General features: G+C 41.5%; 1 protein-coding gene across 2 annotated transcripts in view; it reads left to right on the forward strand.

The window, feature by feature from the left end:
* The window catches only part of syt12 (synaptotagmin XII), a 392188-nt gene that overhangs the window by 337834 nt on the left and 38492 nt on the right, over nt 1–15862 (forward strand). For both annotated transcript variants that reach the window (XM_039744803.1, XM_039744812.1), the window contains exon 5: nt 14814–15029. In XM_039744803.1, the coding sequence (XP_039600737.1) occupies nt 14814–15029 (216 nt within the window). The remainder of the gene's footprint in view (nt 1–14813; nt 15030–15862) is intronic.

The raw sequence follows: 15862 nt of genomic DNA on the forward strand, positions 1-15862 counted from the left end.
CAAAAATTATTTGTCAAAAAAACTGCAAGGAGCACAAAAGGTATAACAGGAGCTGCAATCCCAATGCAAACAAGTCCAAAAGCAGAAATCCAGGAAGAATGGTCAAAAATAGAGCTTGAAGGTCAGAAACCAAGAAAATCCCCCCAAGAAAAGCACAATAATAAATATCACTCATTCAAACCATCAAGTGCATTCAATGAACCGCAAAGGACTGCTTGTTTTCCCAGGTTTTACAGGGCTGTGGGCAGTGATAGGCAGGTGGCCCAACCTCTTGGGGAACCACCCACAATACATACTTGCACATTGAAGAAGATACACAGACACAAAGAAATATTAACATAGAACAAAACAATCAAAAATGAACAAAAAAAAACATAAAAAGGAATTTGAAAATTCTATACCAGACATCACAAATCAAAAGAAAAAGGTTTTTCCTAGTTCCACTAGTAAATTCGGACTTCTTGTGATTTTGATTTAATGTGATATACTTTTTTAATCCTTGAGGGGAAATTGTCTTTTTTGTGTGACCTTAAGAGGTCAGAGTGCAGAGTCAGCCATTGTATAGCACCCCTGGAGCAATGTTCAGGTTAAAGGCCTTGCTCAAGGGCCCAGTGGAGTAGGATCCCTTCTGGAAGTAACGGGATTTGAACCGACATCCTTCAAGATACCAACGCAGATCGTTAGCCACAGAGCCACCACTCTGCCTATAGAATGAAGACAAAGTCCTCCAGGATGTGAACCCTGGGCTCTTTAATGCCAGGCAGAAACGCTAGCAGTATGTTGATGGGGCTGTTTATGTGTCATCCTGGGAGGAAGAGGTAGGAATTCCAAGATACTTGAGAAAGAAATAATTGGTCTCAGAGCTAAAAGAGGACGCGTTGTTACTGACATTGCCCTTTCCCATTTAGAGGTGGTATTACCCTTTTTGTACCCCTGCAGTAGTCCCCTAAGTGCTCGTATTTGAAAAAGTGTTGAACTTCACAACAAATATTACAGCCCTCGACACAGAATTTGGAAGGGTCCAGGCACACAAAATCCTTCAATTTCAAATTTATTGTATTACTTTGAATTTACAGCATAGGTCAGGTCAGGTTGGGGAGCAGGCACTGGTACAGTGCGTTGCCGCACCCATCACACAATGAAACAGCTCAGGATCCCGGTTTGCAATCTCCCAGGCAGACACGCGGTCCAGTCCCACCCTCCAGAAATGACCCTCTACCTGTCGCAGCCAGGTGTTACGTGGGCAACCCCTTGGCCTGGTCCAGCTACTTGGGTCCCCAACAATGAGGATCTTACGAGCCGGATCACCCTCTGGGAATCTCGCCACATGGCCGCAGTGCCGTAACTGACACTCCCTCACAGTGCAGGTAATGCGCCTCATTCAGGACTCCATGAGCAACACAAAGTCAAACCAACGGTACCCAAGGAGAGACCCAGTACCAAAGGAGTCCAGTCTTTGTCTCAGGTCACTGGATAGCGTCCATGTCTCGCTACCATACAGCAAGACAGGAATCACAGGACTCTAAAGACTTTGACCTTCGTCCTTTAGCATAGATATTGGGAGCTCCACACACCCCTTTCTAGCAACAACAACAACAACAACATTTATTTCTATAGCACATTTTCATACAAACAGTAGCTCAAAGTGCTTTACATAATAAAGAATAGAAAAATAAAAGACACAATAAGAAAACAAAATAAATCAACATTAATTAACATCGAATAAGAGTAAGGTACAATGGCCAGGGGGGACAGAAAAAAAAAAACTCCAGACGGCTGGAGAAAAAATAAAATCTGTAGGGATTCCAGACCATGAGACCACCCAGTCCCCTCTGGGCATTCTACCTAACATAAATGAAACAGTCCTCTTTGGATTTAGGGTTCTCATGGAAGGACTTGATGATGATGGTCACGTAGACTTCTGCCTTTTAATCCGTCCATCATTGTTGGTGCATCATGAAGCTTTTAGTAGGTGGAGGTGGCGCAGGCCACCACCACAAAGAAACCGGAAAAAGAAACAGAAAAGAGAGTAGGGGTCAGTACCGATTTTAGAGCCACCATGAATAGTTATTTTGAGGAAATTGAACATACAGAGTATCAGGATTAAGTTAAATTAAATTAAATTGAAGTTATAGAAAGGCCATGTTAAAGTAATGTGTTTTCAGCAGTGTTTTAAAGTGCTCTACTGTATTAGCCTGGTGAATTCCTATTGGCAGGCTATTCCAGATTTTAGGTGCATAGCAGCAGAAGGCCGCCTCACCACTTCTTTTAAGTTTTGTTCTTGGAATTCTAAGGAGACACTCATTTGAGGATCTGAGGTTACGATTTGGAATATAAGGTGTCAGACATTCCGATATATAAGATGGAGCGAGATTATTTAAGGCTTTATAAACCATAAGCAGAATTTTAAAGTCAATTCTGAATGACACAGGTAACCAGTGTAGTGACATCAAAACTGGAGAAATGTGTTCGGATTTTCTTTTCCTAGTTAGGATTCTAGCAGCTGCATTCTGCACTCGTTGCAAACGATTTATGTCTTTTTTAGGTAGTCCTGAGAGGAGTGCGTTACAGTAATCTAGTTGACTGAAAACAAACGCGTGAACTAATTTCTCAGCATCTTTCAGTGATATAAGAGGTCTAACTTTACTTATGTTTCTTAAGTGAAAAAATGCTGTCCTAATGATCTGATTAATATGTGATTTAAAATTCAGATTACAGTCAACAATCACCCCTAAGCTTTTTACCTCCGTCTTGACTTTTAATCCTAATGTATCCAGTTTATTTCTAATAGCCTCATTGTATCCATTATTGCTGATCACTAAGATCGACCTCATGACCCCCTCATGCTCTCCCAATCCGTCTACTGACTTCATAGGAAGAGTCACCAGAGACATGAATGTCACTGCCAAGGTAAGTAAACCTCTCAACGAGGTCGACACTCTGTCTGCAGACAGACACACTGCTGATGGCCGTGCCCAAGAGGTCATTAAAGGCACAAAGTGACAAAAAAAAGTGTGAAACAATTAAAAACACAAATCAAAGGAAAACCCAGTTATACAAAAAGTATAAACACTAACAAATTCAAAAAAGGAAGAAAAGTCGCAGCACTCATTAGACTCAGCATCATCATTTTCCTCTCCGGCGTGTCTCTTATGTTATGAACAAGAGCGTCTCTTAGCATAAAATTCTGAGCAATGACTCAAAATTCTCCCTAAAGGGGGAAACTGTCAGCCCTGGCTTGTCACACAAAAAGGGCAATGAATAATGTTTATAAATAAAACATTTATTTTCCATAAAGGCTCTGTTAAACAGTGAAGCTCTGAAGAGCACAAATGGCACAGCAGGAAGTGCTTGAATAGGCAAAGGCAATCCACGGCAAACACGTCCTAATAACGATGTCAGCCAAAGGTGGACACACTTTTTCCTTAGATACACGTGGTATTTCTGTTTTATTTTTCATTGAATAATTTATTGCAAAGCCAAGTTTTCACTGTTTTTTGGATTATATCTCGTGTATCTATACACATTTTAAATAAAAAAAAACTTGAAATGTCCACATATGTTATAAAAGCACAACCATTTCATTGGGTGTACGTGTTTTTTACGTGTCTAGATATGTTTTGGACATGTAGACATATCCTGTACAGTAAGCAGCTCCAACACCATTACCTTCTGTAAATGAGTGCAGGTCTACCGTGCTGCCTTTGTGTATTAGAAACGCTGTATTAATTCCCAGGGGGTGTAGGGAATTATCTTTTTGTATGACCTTTAGGGTGAGGGTCAAACATAGTGCAGCAGCAGTTTTCAGGTTAATGGCCTTGCTCTAGGGCCCAATGGGGTTTGATCCCTTCTGGCAGTAATGGGATTTGACACAGCAACTTTCCAGATATCACCATAGATCCTTAGCCTCAGAGCTGCCAGTCAGTTCCATCCAGTAATATGCATGTGGATACCATCATCTACCTGCCCTGTTTACAACACATACCAGTAATCTACCGGTTCTCCTGCCTGAAGGTACGGATTATATAAGCAACTGGTAAGCAGCTCAAATATGGTTTCACCCATTGCCCAGCTTCTCTGCCATAGCTGTGGTGGGAGGAGGCTGGGGGTCAGACCCAGCCGGGACACCTGGAAGGACCGGGAGGCAAACTATACATTCCCTGGGCCATGAGGGACCACGGGGACAGAGCATGGAGGCTCAAACCCATTGGGGCCCGTGGCCACCGCCAGGGGGTACCCCGAGCCTCATAGAGCCCGGGATATCTGCGCTTCCGCCACACCCGGGAGGGTTGATGGAGGACCTTCCAGTGACGCCCGGAGTGCTTCCCAGGAGCACCTGGAACACATCCGGGTGATTATAAAAGGGACCGCCTTCCTACAGTCAGGGAGCCAGAGTCGGGTGCAGGAGGAAGATGAAGGCCCGTGTGAGGGTGTTAGGGTGACTGGTGCGGGAGCATTGTGCACATTCGGGACTTTAATTTGTAAATAAAACGTGTGTTTTATAAGAAGTACGGTGTCTGTCTGGTGGTGTTTGGACTAGTTCTCACACTGTTCTTCTTCCCTTTCCTCTTCCTCATTGAGCTTCCTGTCGTCTTCTGGTATTAACGCAGTTCCTTTTTGAAACTGAGGTCCAGTAATTGCACGTAGCTTTTTCTTCCTCCTATTTTTCTATGTGTCATCGGATTCATTTTGCTGCTTAGTGTTTGCACCTGGAGAGCAGTGTGTTAATTCTGCTCGAGCTGTGCTGACTCGAGTCACTCATATTAAATGGCAGCACCTTCTGATTGAGATTGCATTGTGTGTTTTGTGGCTGCCAAAATGGTGTAACAGTGGTCTGCAATAAGTTGTCATGCATGCAAACCAGAGGACCACCTTCTGGACTCATACAAGGTGTGCAGTACCACCCCTGAACGAGAGGGGGTGCTGTCACTAACGGTCTTGTCTCCTTTCTCCCTCACAGCACCGAGACGCCTCTCATTAAGGGCAACAAGAGAGCCTGAGAAGCCCTGACCCCTGTGATCCAGATGGTATAAAAGCACCTTTACAACACTAACCATAACCCTTTGGGCAAGTGAGGGTATAACAAGGGCACACACCCTAAGAGGTAGACATCCCTAAATTCCCAAAGCTAAATATTACTAACCTTAACCCTTACATCACTGATTGATTACAACAGAATGACTGTGACTGAGTGGTTCTAAGACATGCCCACCATTACACCTTTAAGGAGGCCTTCTGTATTCCTTATTACTATTATTTTCTATGGGGGGGCAATATTTTTATTTATTTGTTTAATTATTTATTTTTTCAGCCAAATGAAGATTAATTTACAATATACTTAACTGTATGTCTGGTGCTTAATCATTGACTTCTGTAATTCTTTTCCTTCCTCACACGTTCAGCCTCAGGCCTTCAGCCTCATTGTTCTCTCAGTGGGTCGGATGCTTTTCTTGTTTTTTTTTTGTTTTAATTCCATCCTCGCTCGTTCTTTCTTGTACAGTTTTCGTCAGAGTGTCACTGGCATCACCTTTCCTTTTCCCCCCAGTTATCAAACACTTCAGCAACATCAAAAGCACCTTTCATCTCACCCTGCTGTCAAAGTTCTTAGTCCCGCATCGAGGAGTTTCATCTCTTTGCGATTTAAGAGATGCCTGACAGAGGCTTTGAAATGTGTAAATGTTCCTGTCATTTTTTTTTTGTGAATGCTTCTGCTCATTCTTTCCAGTTTTTTATTTAAAATTTGTATTTTTCTTTGCTTATTAGGAATTATTCTGCTAGATTAGCTCACTTTAGGTAATTCATTTTTATTTTAAATTACCAGCCTTCCTTGTTGGCCTGTTCCTTTATATTTGACTACTTAATTAAATAAAAATAATTCAATTAAGATTGACATTGGGATGGAGTTTAGCCAACCAGAAAATAAATTTGTAGCTTACAGAAAAACACACTAAACCTGATGCTGACAACAAAACTGTCAAGTCGGCGATCAAATCAATCAGAACTTTGGCAAGACCTCAGTGCACACACGGCCCACCTAGTCAGACCAGTGGAAGAAGCAGAAAAAAGAGGAGACCTGTGTTTCAGCTTCATCAGCTAACATATGTAAAATATATTATATATTTATGGATAGATGTGATCCCAACCCCTATTGGTGAGATTTTGGGTAGGAGACAAAGGTGGGGTCCTCAATTGCTACAATTAGAGATAGAAGCCTCTGAACATGTGCTACATTATAGCACCAAGGTGGCTGTGGGCAGTGCCACACATGGTCAACAGCAGTGTGGAGAGCGTCGGGAAAGAGTGCCACTTAGTAGATAGATCGATAGATAGATAGATACAGTAGATAGATAGATAGATAGATAGATAGATAGATAGATAGATAGATAGATAGATAGGCACTATATCATAGATAGATAGATAGATAGATAGATAGATAGATAGATAGATAGATAGATAGATAGAAAGGCACTATATCATAGATAGATAGATAGATAGATAGATAGATAGATAGATAGATAGATAGATAGGCACTATATCATAGATAGATAGATAGATAGATAGATAGATAGATAGATAGATAGATAGATAGATAGATAGGCACTATATCATAGATAGATAGATAGATAGATAGATAGATAGATAGATAGATAGATAGATAGATAGAAAGGCACTATATCATAGATAGATAGATAGATAGATAGATAGATAGATAGATAGATAGATAGATAGATAGATAGATAGATAGATAGATCCTCCAGGTGTCCCGACTGGGCCAGAACTCCTTTTCTTCTTCTTTATTCCATAGCTGGCATAGCTGGGTCGACCTCTTAGCCAATACGCTGCTGTTGGTGCCGCTGGATTCTGTGCTCTAATCACCACACTCTTCCATTTTAGTTGATCGGTTGCGACGGTTCTTGCTTTGATTGTTGTTGCTGGTTCTTTAGGTCGTTCTCTACGTGTTTCAACCATGTCATCTTCGGTGCTTGTTGTTGTATCCTCCAATCAGGAGGGCGTTTTCTCCATAGGAGTTTGTGCGGTAGTCGATTTTCATCCATCCTACAGACGTGGCCGAACCATCTTAATCGACGTTTTTAAATTTTTCTTCCGCGATCAGTGCCTGTTGATCGCACCTTTCTCTGATTGTCTTGTTTCAGAGGCGGTCGCAGAGTGAGACACGGAGAATCTGTTTTAAGCATCGCATTTGGAAGGCCTTGAGCTTGTTGAGGTCCGGCTTAAGCAATGTTTATGTTTCCGATCCATAAAGAAGAATTAGAAGGATCAGCGTCCTATATAGGCGTATTTTGGTTTTGATCGTAATATTTATTGAGTGAAGCAAATGCTGCTGTTGCCTGGCCGATCTGGCTGTGAACTTTGGCTGCCGACGCTGCTTTCTTCTCCGTGACCAGTGAGCCCAAGTACTTGAGCTGTGGTACCTGCTCGATTCGAGTTCCATCAAGGTAAACTCTGGCTTCCGATCCATTTGTTGTAAGTACTTTGGTCTTATCCACGTTGATTCTCAGTCCGTATGACTGTGCAATGTCATCCAAAGTCTCTGTTGCTTCAGTATCCGTGTCGGCGAAAACAGCACTGTCATTGGCGAACATCAGATCGGTTAAGAAGTTTGTGTCATCGTATCGAACTCTGTGTCGCCCATCGAATGCTTTTCTCATAATCGCGTCGATCACAATGTTGAAAAGAAGCGACGAGGCAACATCTCCTTGCCGGACTCCAGTTCGAATTGGGAACTCCTCAGACATGTCATTCCAGATACAGACACTGCTGGTTGAAGAAGATGAATGGTTTTCAGCGCCACATGTTCAATCTCTAGGGCTGTCCACAAGCTGGTCCAATCGATGCAATCGAAAGCAGTTTTGAAATCGATGAAGACGATGACAGTTTGTTCGTACTGCATCAAATTCTTTCTTCTGTTATCTGATGGAGAGCGAATATCTGGTCGATGCATCCTCGCTGTGGTCTAAATGCAGCTTGTTCTTCCTGACTCATTTGCTGTCGATGTTTCTGTAGCCTCGATTGTATGATTTTCATAAAAACTTTGCAGGCAATCGAGAGGAGGCTAATACCGCGATAATTCTTGCATTCCCGACTGTCACCTTTCTTCAAAATAGGCACAACGATTGCTTTCTTCCACGCTGATGGAACACGGTCCAAATGCCATATATGTGTTACGAGAACGTGGAGTTGTTGTAATAAGACGTCTCCTTCGGCTTTGATCATCTCGGCGGTTACTTGATCTCCTCCTGGTGCTTTACCATTTTCAGAGATTTTATTGCCGTCTTCACCTTGTTGATTGTTGGTTCGGTATCGGGAAACTGATTCATCGGCTGCTCGATAGTCGGTGGTTCAGGCACTGAACCTTGTGGCGGATCATGGTTGTACAACTGGTGAAAGAATTCTCTCCACCGCTGCAGGCGCTCATGAGGAGAGTTCACAAAAGTTCCGTCCAACTTTTTAATATTGTCATTCGTTGATGTAGTTTTGCCGCCTAACCGTCGGATTGTCTGGTACAGCGTCCGGTACTCGTGTCTCGACGCTGCTTCTTCCATGTCAGCTGCTACATTATTCCAGTGCATTTCCCGTTCTGATTTCATTTTCTGTCGAACTTCCTTGTTTAATCGTTGGTACTGCTCGAAATGGACGTGTTTCATTCGTTTTTGCTGGTCGATGAGATCGAGACAATCATCCGAAATCCATTGCTGCGTTCGTCGACGGATGGGTGGGCGCAGCTCCATTGCACACCCTACAATGGACTCCAATAGTTGTTTTTCTTCTGCCTCGATATCGCCCGGTATTGTGAGTGCTGCAAATTTGCTGGATAACGCGATTTGGAAGGCCCAGTTCCTCCTAGTTGGTAGTGACGCCTTTTTCTTCGCTCTGTGTAATTTCAGTCGCAATTTCGCTCGTTAATGATCTGATCCACAGTTGGGTCCATGCATCGCACGTACGTCTTTGAGCGTTGATCTGAATCTAGTATTGACCAAAACGTAGTCCAACATCGCCGCATCGTTGCCGGATGGATTTCACCACGTGAGTTGATGTTTGAGGGGGTGACGAAAGATGCTGTTGCCGACAGTCAAGTTGTTTGATGCTGCAAAAGATAAAAGGCGTACTCCGTTGTCGTTGATTTCCCCGTATCCGAATTTGCCCATTGTTTCTTCCCTTCCAGTTCGATCTGCACCCGTATGTGCATTAAAGTCGCCCACGAGTATAATTAATTCGGTTTGGGGTATCGTATCCAGTGTGTGTTGCAGCTGATCGTAGAATTCATCCTTTTTCGTCCTTTTTCTAGAACTCCAGTCGTCCACCACACACTGTATGATAGATAGATAGATAGATAGATAGATAGATAGATAGATAGATAGATAGATAGATAGATAGATAGATAGATAGATAGATAGATAGATAGATAGATAGATAGATAGATAGATAGATAGATAGAAAGGCACTATATCATTCATAGATAGATAGATAGATAGATAGATAGATAGATAGAGTTTTAGTTTATTTGTCCCAAGGTAGAAATTACATTTTTTGAAGAAGCTCATTAAATAAACAAATATATGAATAAGAAATACATAAGTAAGTAAATAAATAAATAAATAAATATACACACAATTTGGTCTGAAGACACACCAGAATGACTATAAAGCAAGAAAATTAAAAAAAAAAAACAATTCCTGTCTTGGTTGTCACAGACAGTGTTGAAAATCACACTGGCCATCACAGGCCTGTAGAACATGTGAAGGCTGTCACTTCCCTTCCCAAAGGAGCTCAGTCTGCTGCTCTGTTCTTTCCTATTTGGGTTATCTGTGTTATGAGACTAGTCCAAATTGTCATTATTGTGGACCCCCAAGTACTTGTGGGAGTGGACCACCTCCACATCCACTGCCTGAATAGTGACCAGATATTGAGGCTCTTTGGTGCAGTGAAGGGTGCAGACAATACTTTCTGCAACCAAAAACAAAGCTTTCCACCTGACACCTCTCCTGTGTTTCATTCCCCTTATTAAAACACACCCAATAAGTGCAGAGTCATCTGAGAGTTTCTGCAAGTGGCATGACTTGGCCATGTATAAATGGTGCGTACACCCATTTCCACGCTCACTTTGAGATGTATAAAAACTAAACTTGGTATAAAGCCATGCACATTTTCACAGCAGGGTCCCCCCTTGCGATATTTGTCACATTTGTCTGGTTTTGCAAACTGGCGGCACCCAGCGTCAAAGCACTGTTATTGTTTCTGTGGCCTACTTTTCTTTTTTATATTCACATCTATGATGTGGGTTTTATAACATACATTAAAATTAATGGCATATCGCTTACAAATTTAATCCACTTGATTGTAATCATTCTGTAACAATATAATGGTGTATGAAATGGCCAAACTATTCCAGCTACTATAGCTGCTTTAGGGTTGTTAGAAGAGATCGCAAATGGAAGAATTAGAAGACAGTGAACATTTATAGATGATGATGCTTGGCTTCTAAGTTGATGTTGATTTCCAAGAGCTATTCTCTTGGAGATGTGTGCTGAACTCATCTGCCCAAGCCTGCATGCTGTCCAAGTCCCCCTGTAATGATTCGGGATTATTTGCTAATCCACCTATCTTGGTATCATCTGCAAACTTAACCAGCTTGTTACTTATATTCCTATCTAAATCATTTATATATATTAAAAATAGCAGCGGCCCTAGCGCTGACGCCTGCTGGTCACCACTCTTAACATCGGCCAGTTCTGATGAGGTTCCTCGCACCATCACCCTCTGCTTTCTGTGTCTGAGCCAATTCTGTACCTATCCAAAAACATCACCCTGATCTGCCACTTCTGTTAGTTTGATGCCCAACCTCTCATGTGGCACCTCATCAAATGCTTTCTGAAACTCCAGAAAAATAATATCATAAACTCCATTTTGATCATGTGCTTTTACTGCTTCCTCATGCAACAAACATTTATGCTAAACAATACGTTTCTTTTGTTGCAACTGCTTTCTTATGTCATATCTCAACATGCAACCTACATATCCACCATAAACATTTTTTTTAATGCCATGAAAACTTTTGACGAGATGTGTTTTCAGTTTTGTGACGTAGTGTGTAATGAGTGCTGCGTAGGGCATATCTTTGATCAAAACCAAAACCTATGATGGACCAAACAGGCCATAAATCAAATATTTTTGTGTGAAAACTATTGTTTTACGTGTGAGCACTATTAGTTTATGAATAATTACTATTGGTTTGTGTGCATACTTAATTGGTTTACGTGTGAACAATACTGGTTTAATTCATATGAACTATTTTGGTTTGTGTCCGTGTATTATCGGTTTTTGCATGAACTATATCCATTTGTATATGCATAGTACTGTTTTGCATATGAACTAGATTGATTCACGTGTGTATATCACTGGTTCCATTACGCTTGTTACTGGTTTGTGAGTGAACTACATGAGCGTAGGTTTGCATGTTATCAGTTTGCGTATGAACAATATTGGTTTGCATTCTGTGCCGGTCTAAAAATGGATTTGTGTATGTTGTGTAGTTTCATGCACGTCTTATACTGGCTTCATGTGGGTAACATGTCGGTTTTGTGCTTGAACTCTATTGGTTGTATGTCTGTACTATGTCGGTTTCTCGTACGAAACATACTGGTTATGCGTGCGCACCCTATTGCAGCTTTGTGTATGAACTATATCGGTTCTACGTGCAAACTATATTGGTTGTTGACGTGATCTTCACTTACTGCGCTTTTTAAACATAGATCCCTCTCCTACTCACTTCTCTGCATACTCCATGATTGTTCTGGCCCTTGAGTTCCTTATTCTTGCCCTTCCTATTTTCACTGAAGATCACAAGAACAACCAATGTTAAGGAAAAGAGTAATTATTGCTAAACCAATAGTGTTCACACGTAAAACAATAGTTTTCATACAAACATATTTGATTTACGGCCTGTTTGGCCCCTCTTAAAAACCTGCTTCCAGGTTACACACAAACCAGTCCATCTATAAGGTGATCTTGAATCCATTGTTTCTTCTTGCCAATCAAAGGTTTTGGTAAATCTAACAAATGAAATGTCCTGAAATGCAATTTTATGTTAAGGAAACAGTAAAACCGACTACCTACTGCAGCGTCACGTCTGAGTTGTGTCCTTTAGACTCATATAAGACTTGGTAATCAGTAACAAATGCCTTTTCCGTTTATTTAAAATTAATAATTTTTAAATAAATAAATGATGACAAGATAAACAACTCACAGCTGTTAGTAACGTGTGGTGAATTTGATTATCTCAATGGTTTCTTCTTCTTCTTTCGTCTGCTCCCATTAGAGGTTGCCACAGCAGATCATCTTCCTCCATATCTTTCTGTCCTCATCATCTTGTTCTCTCACACCCATCACCTGCATGTCCTCTCTCACCACATTCATAAACCTTCTCTTAGGCCTTCATCTTTTCCTCTTAACTGGCAGCTCTATCCTTAGCATCCTTCTCCCAATATACCCAGCATCTGTCCTCTGCACATGTCCAAACCAGCGCAATCTCACCTCTCTGAATTTGTCTCCCAACCGTCCTACTTGAGCTGACCCTCTAATGTCCTCATTTCTAATCCTATCCATCCTCGTCACACCCAGTGCAAATCTTAACATCTTTAACTCTGCCAGCTCCAGCTCTGTCTCCAGCTTTCTGGTCAGTGCCACCGTCTCCAGCCCATATAACATAGCTGGTCTCACTACCGTCCTGTAGACATTTCCTTTCACTCTTGCTGATACCCACATGTCACAAATCACTCCTGACACTCTTCTCCACCCATTCCACCCTGCCTGCACTCTCTTTTTCATCTCTCTTCCATTACTCTGTACTGTTAATCCCAAGTATTTAAACTCATCCACCTTTGCCAACTCTACTCCCTGCATCCTCACCATTCCACTGACCTCCCTCTCATTTACACACTTGTATTCTGTCTTGTTCCTACTGTCCTTCATTCCTCTTCTCTCCAGAGCATATCTCCACCTCTCCAGGGTCTCTTCAACCTGCTCCCTATATCATTACTGATCATAATGTCATCAGCAAACATCACAGTCCACAGGGACTCCTGTCTAATCTCATCTGTCAACCTGTCCATCAACACTGCAAATAAGAAAGAGCTCAGAGCCTAACCCTGATGTAATGCATCCCTAGTGGAATTACCAGTATTTATCAAAATGATTATCTGCCTTTACTGTCCACTCACTCTAGTCGTCCAAGACCTGGAACATCATAAATGAAAAATGGGACGTGCTAGATGAAAACGGTTTTCAGATTTTGAGTCAGCAAGCAAAATTTATTAAAGAACAGGTGAAAGAATCCCAGTAGCAAAACACTTGTTGACCAGTGATATTAATGTTAAATGTTAAATTGATTTAGAACAGTGTGGGATACATGAATAAATTGAGTAATTTGTTACATTTTAATTATATTTCTTTTCAATTCTGTACTTCAATGTGATGTAGTGGAAACCTTCTAATTGTATATTGTAGAAGATCAGCCTCGACACAGATAGACACAGGACACACAGAAGTCTGAAAAACACCCACATTTACTTTTCTCAGTCCTTATCACAACACCCAGTGCACAAACCCCACAATATTCAGTCCTTTCTCTTCCTTCTCTCTCTTCTCTTCTCTTTTACTTCTGCCACCTCCACTCCTCTCTCGCAAGCTCTGTCCTCTGCCTCCCGGCTCCTGCTCCCTGAATGGAGTGAGGCAGCCCCTTCCATAATACACTCAGAAGTGTTCTAGGTGCTACCTGATGACCTTCCAGCAGCACTTCCTGGTGTAGCGGTAGCGCTCCAGGTGTACCTGGTTCCTGTTCTGGCAGCACTTCCTGGTGTAGCGGAAGTGCTGCAGTCCATGGTTCCGTAACCATCCCGGTGCCCCCTGGCGTTGGCCACAGCCTCCCACAGGGTCAAGCTTCCAGGCTCCGTGGCCCCCATGCAATCCAGGGGAGGCTGCTCTCTTGCATCCCGAGGAAGGTATTGCCCCTCTCCCAGTTCTTGGCTTTCCAGTCGTCCCGGTGGGGTAAGGTCCCCGGTTGTCTGCCACAATATGTTTATTCTGTTGATAAATGCAAACTAAAAACAGTTAGTCACAATTAAAACAGATTTTTAGGAGTTTAATTTTGCACACCTCTGTTAATTGTCTGGTTTTGCCTTCGTCTTTTGAGTTTTCCGTAAATGAACATTGGTGTTAATTTCTCAATTTCTTCACTTAGGTTCAAGTACTAGTGGTTTACTGACATCTACAGTTGGGTTTCTTTCTTTTTCATTTTGGATCAAAGTATGTTGCATATCATAAAGTTTCTACGTCTTTCTTTAGCTGTATCTCTGCCTTTTGTTATTTATTAATTCTTTCAAATTTTGTTTGATTATAGTAAAGAAACTGAGATTCTTTATTATTGGAGGTTCTAATAAATGAATTAAGATGTATTATATAGTTTACTTATGAAGTAGTTTTTGGAGTGAGAGCAGCGGTGGTTACTCTCTGCAGTTTAATATTTTAAAGTGAGTTCCCATAAAGGCGCTCACCAGAGGTCACAGGTAAGAGAAGCAAGTCCTTGTGGGTTCAGCCATAGTGTCTTTGCAATTAAGTCCTTATTTATTGTCTTTTAGGTGGCTTTGACACTATGCTTGGTTTTCCTTCATTAATCTCTTCATTATCTTATTTTTGTTATTCTTCATGACAGTGGAGTTATGTCATTATGTGCTGAGTGTCTCATTACAGTGAAGGTATAATTTTAAACTATACTCTGCCTTTCTTGTTTTGCACAGATACAGCGGAATGCATTTTCTGTTTTCTTTGACGAGAGATTTTCCATTCCCCTGGATCCTGGAGCTCTTGAAGAAAACAGTTTGAGGTTTTCAGTGTTTGGCATCGATGAAGATGAGAGAAACATCAGCACAGGGATTGCAGAACTAAAACTTTCAGACCTCGACCTCTCAATACGGCCTTTTAATGCCTGGTTATATCTGCAGGATGTAAATAAGGTAAAAGACGCTGTCTATTCTTTTAAAAAGTATCTGGTCAAGATATTGAAACTGCTTGGAGACTGGTGGACAGAATGATCTCCAACATCTCATGTTTTGGAGATAGAACTGTATGTTAAAAAACAAAAAAAAAACTGAATGCCAGTACTTTTTGGTCTTGTTGGAACACCTTAGTTGACACAGGGTGGGATTTCATCTTCCTATTTAATGCTCTGGTTTGGTTAGGCATTGACACAAAGGTACTTTATCATTGCATATACACTAAGGATGAGCGAAACGATTTGTGTGAATTGAATTCCCACCTAAACTCAATGCTTCACTTCACAAAAAATGGGAGAAATACTGTATTTTTCGCGTCTTATGGAGCAAATATTGCATCACAGACCATGATGTGTATTACCTGACCTGTCAGCGGTAGCGACAGCTGTTAGAAGAGGAAGTGGTAAGCCCACGAGAAACCCCTGGGGACGCTTAACAATAGAATTACCAAAGCCTATGAAAACACTTGTAAATCCATCCCACCTTAAATCCTTCGCACCTCTTCATCAGCGTCTTTTGTCTTGTAAATGTGTTGATAAGCAGCAAGCAGCCTCAGTTCTCTGTTCAAGTTTGTTTACCTGTGTGTCAGTTGCTTACAATTGTACAGAGTGAGAAGTCAACTGAGGTGAACTCATGCACATTGCACTTTTGCCGTCGCTGTACTTTGTATATGTACACGGGGAGGCTCTGCAGTCTACTTGTGACTTTACGCTGTAGGAAGATAAGTAAATAAATCAAGGTAAATAACATTCGATCTGGCTCTTATATGCAAAGTGCAGTGACGGCAGCTTCCA

The sequence above is a fragment of the Polypterus senegalus genome, chromosome 1 (genome assembly GCF_016835505.1).
Source record: "Polypterus senegalus isolate Bchr_013 chromosome 1, ASM1683550v1, whole genome shotgun sequence".
Taxonomy (NCBI): domain Eukaryota; kingdom Metazoa; phylum Chordata; class Cladistia; order Polypteriformes; family Polypteridae; genus Polypterus; species Polypterus senegalus.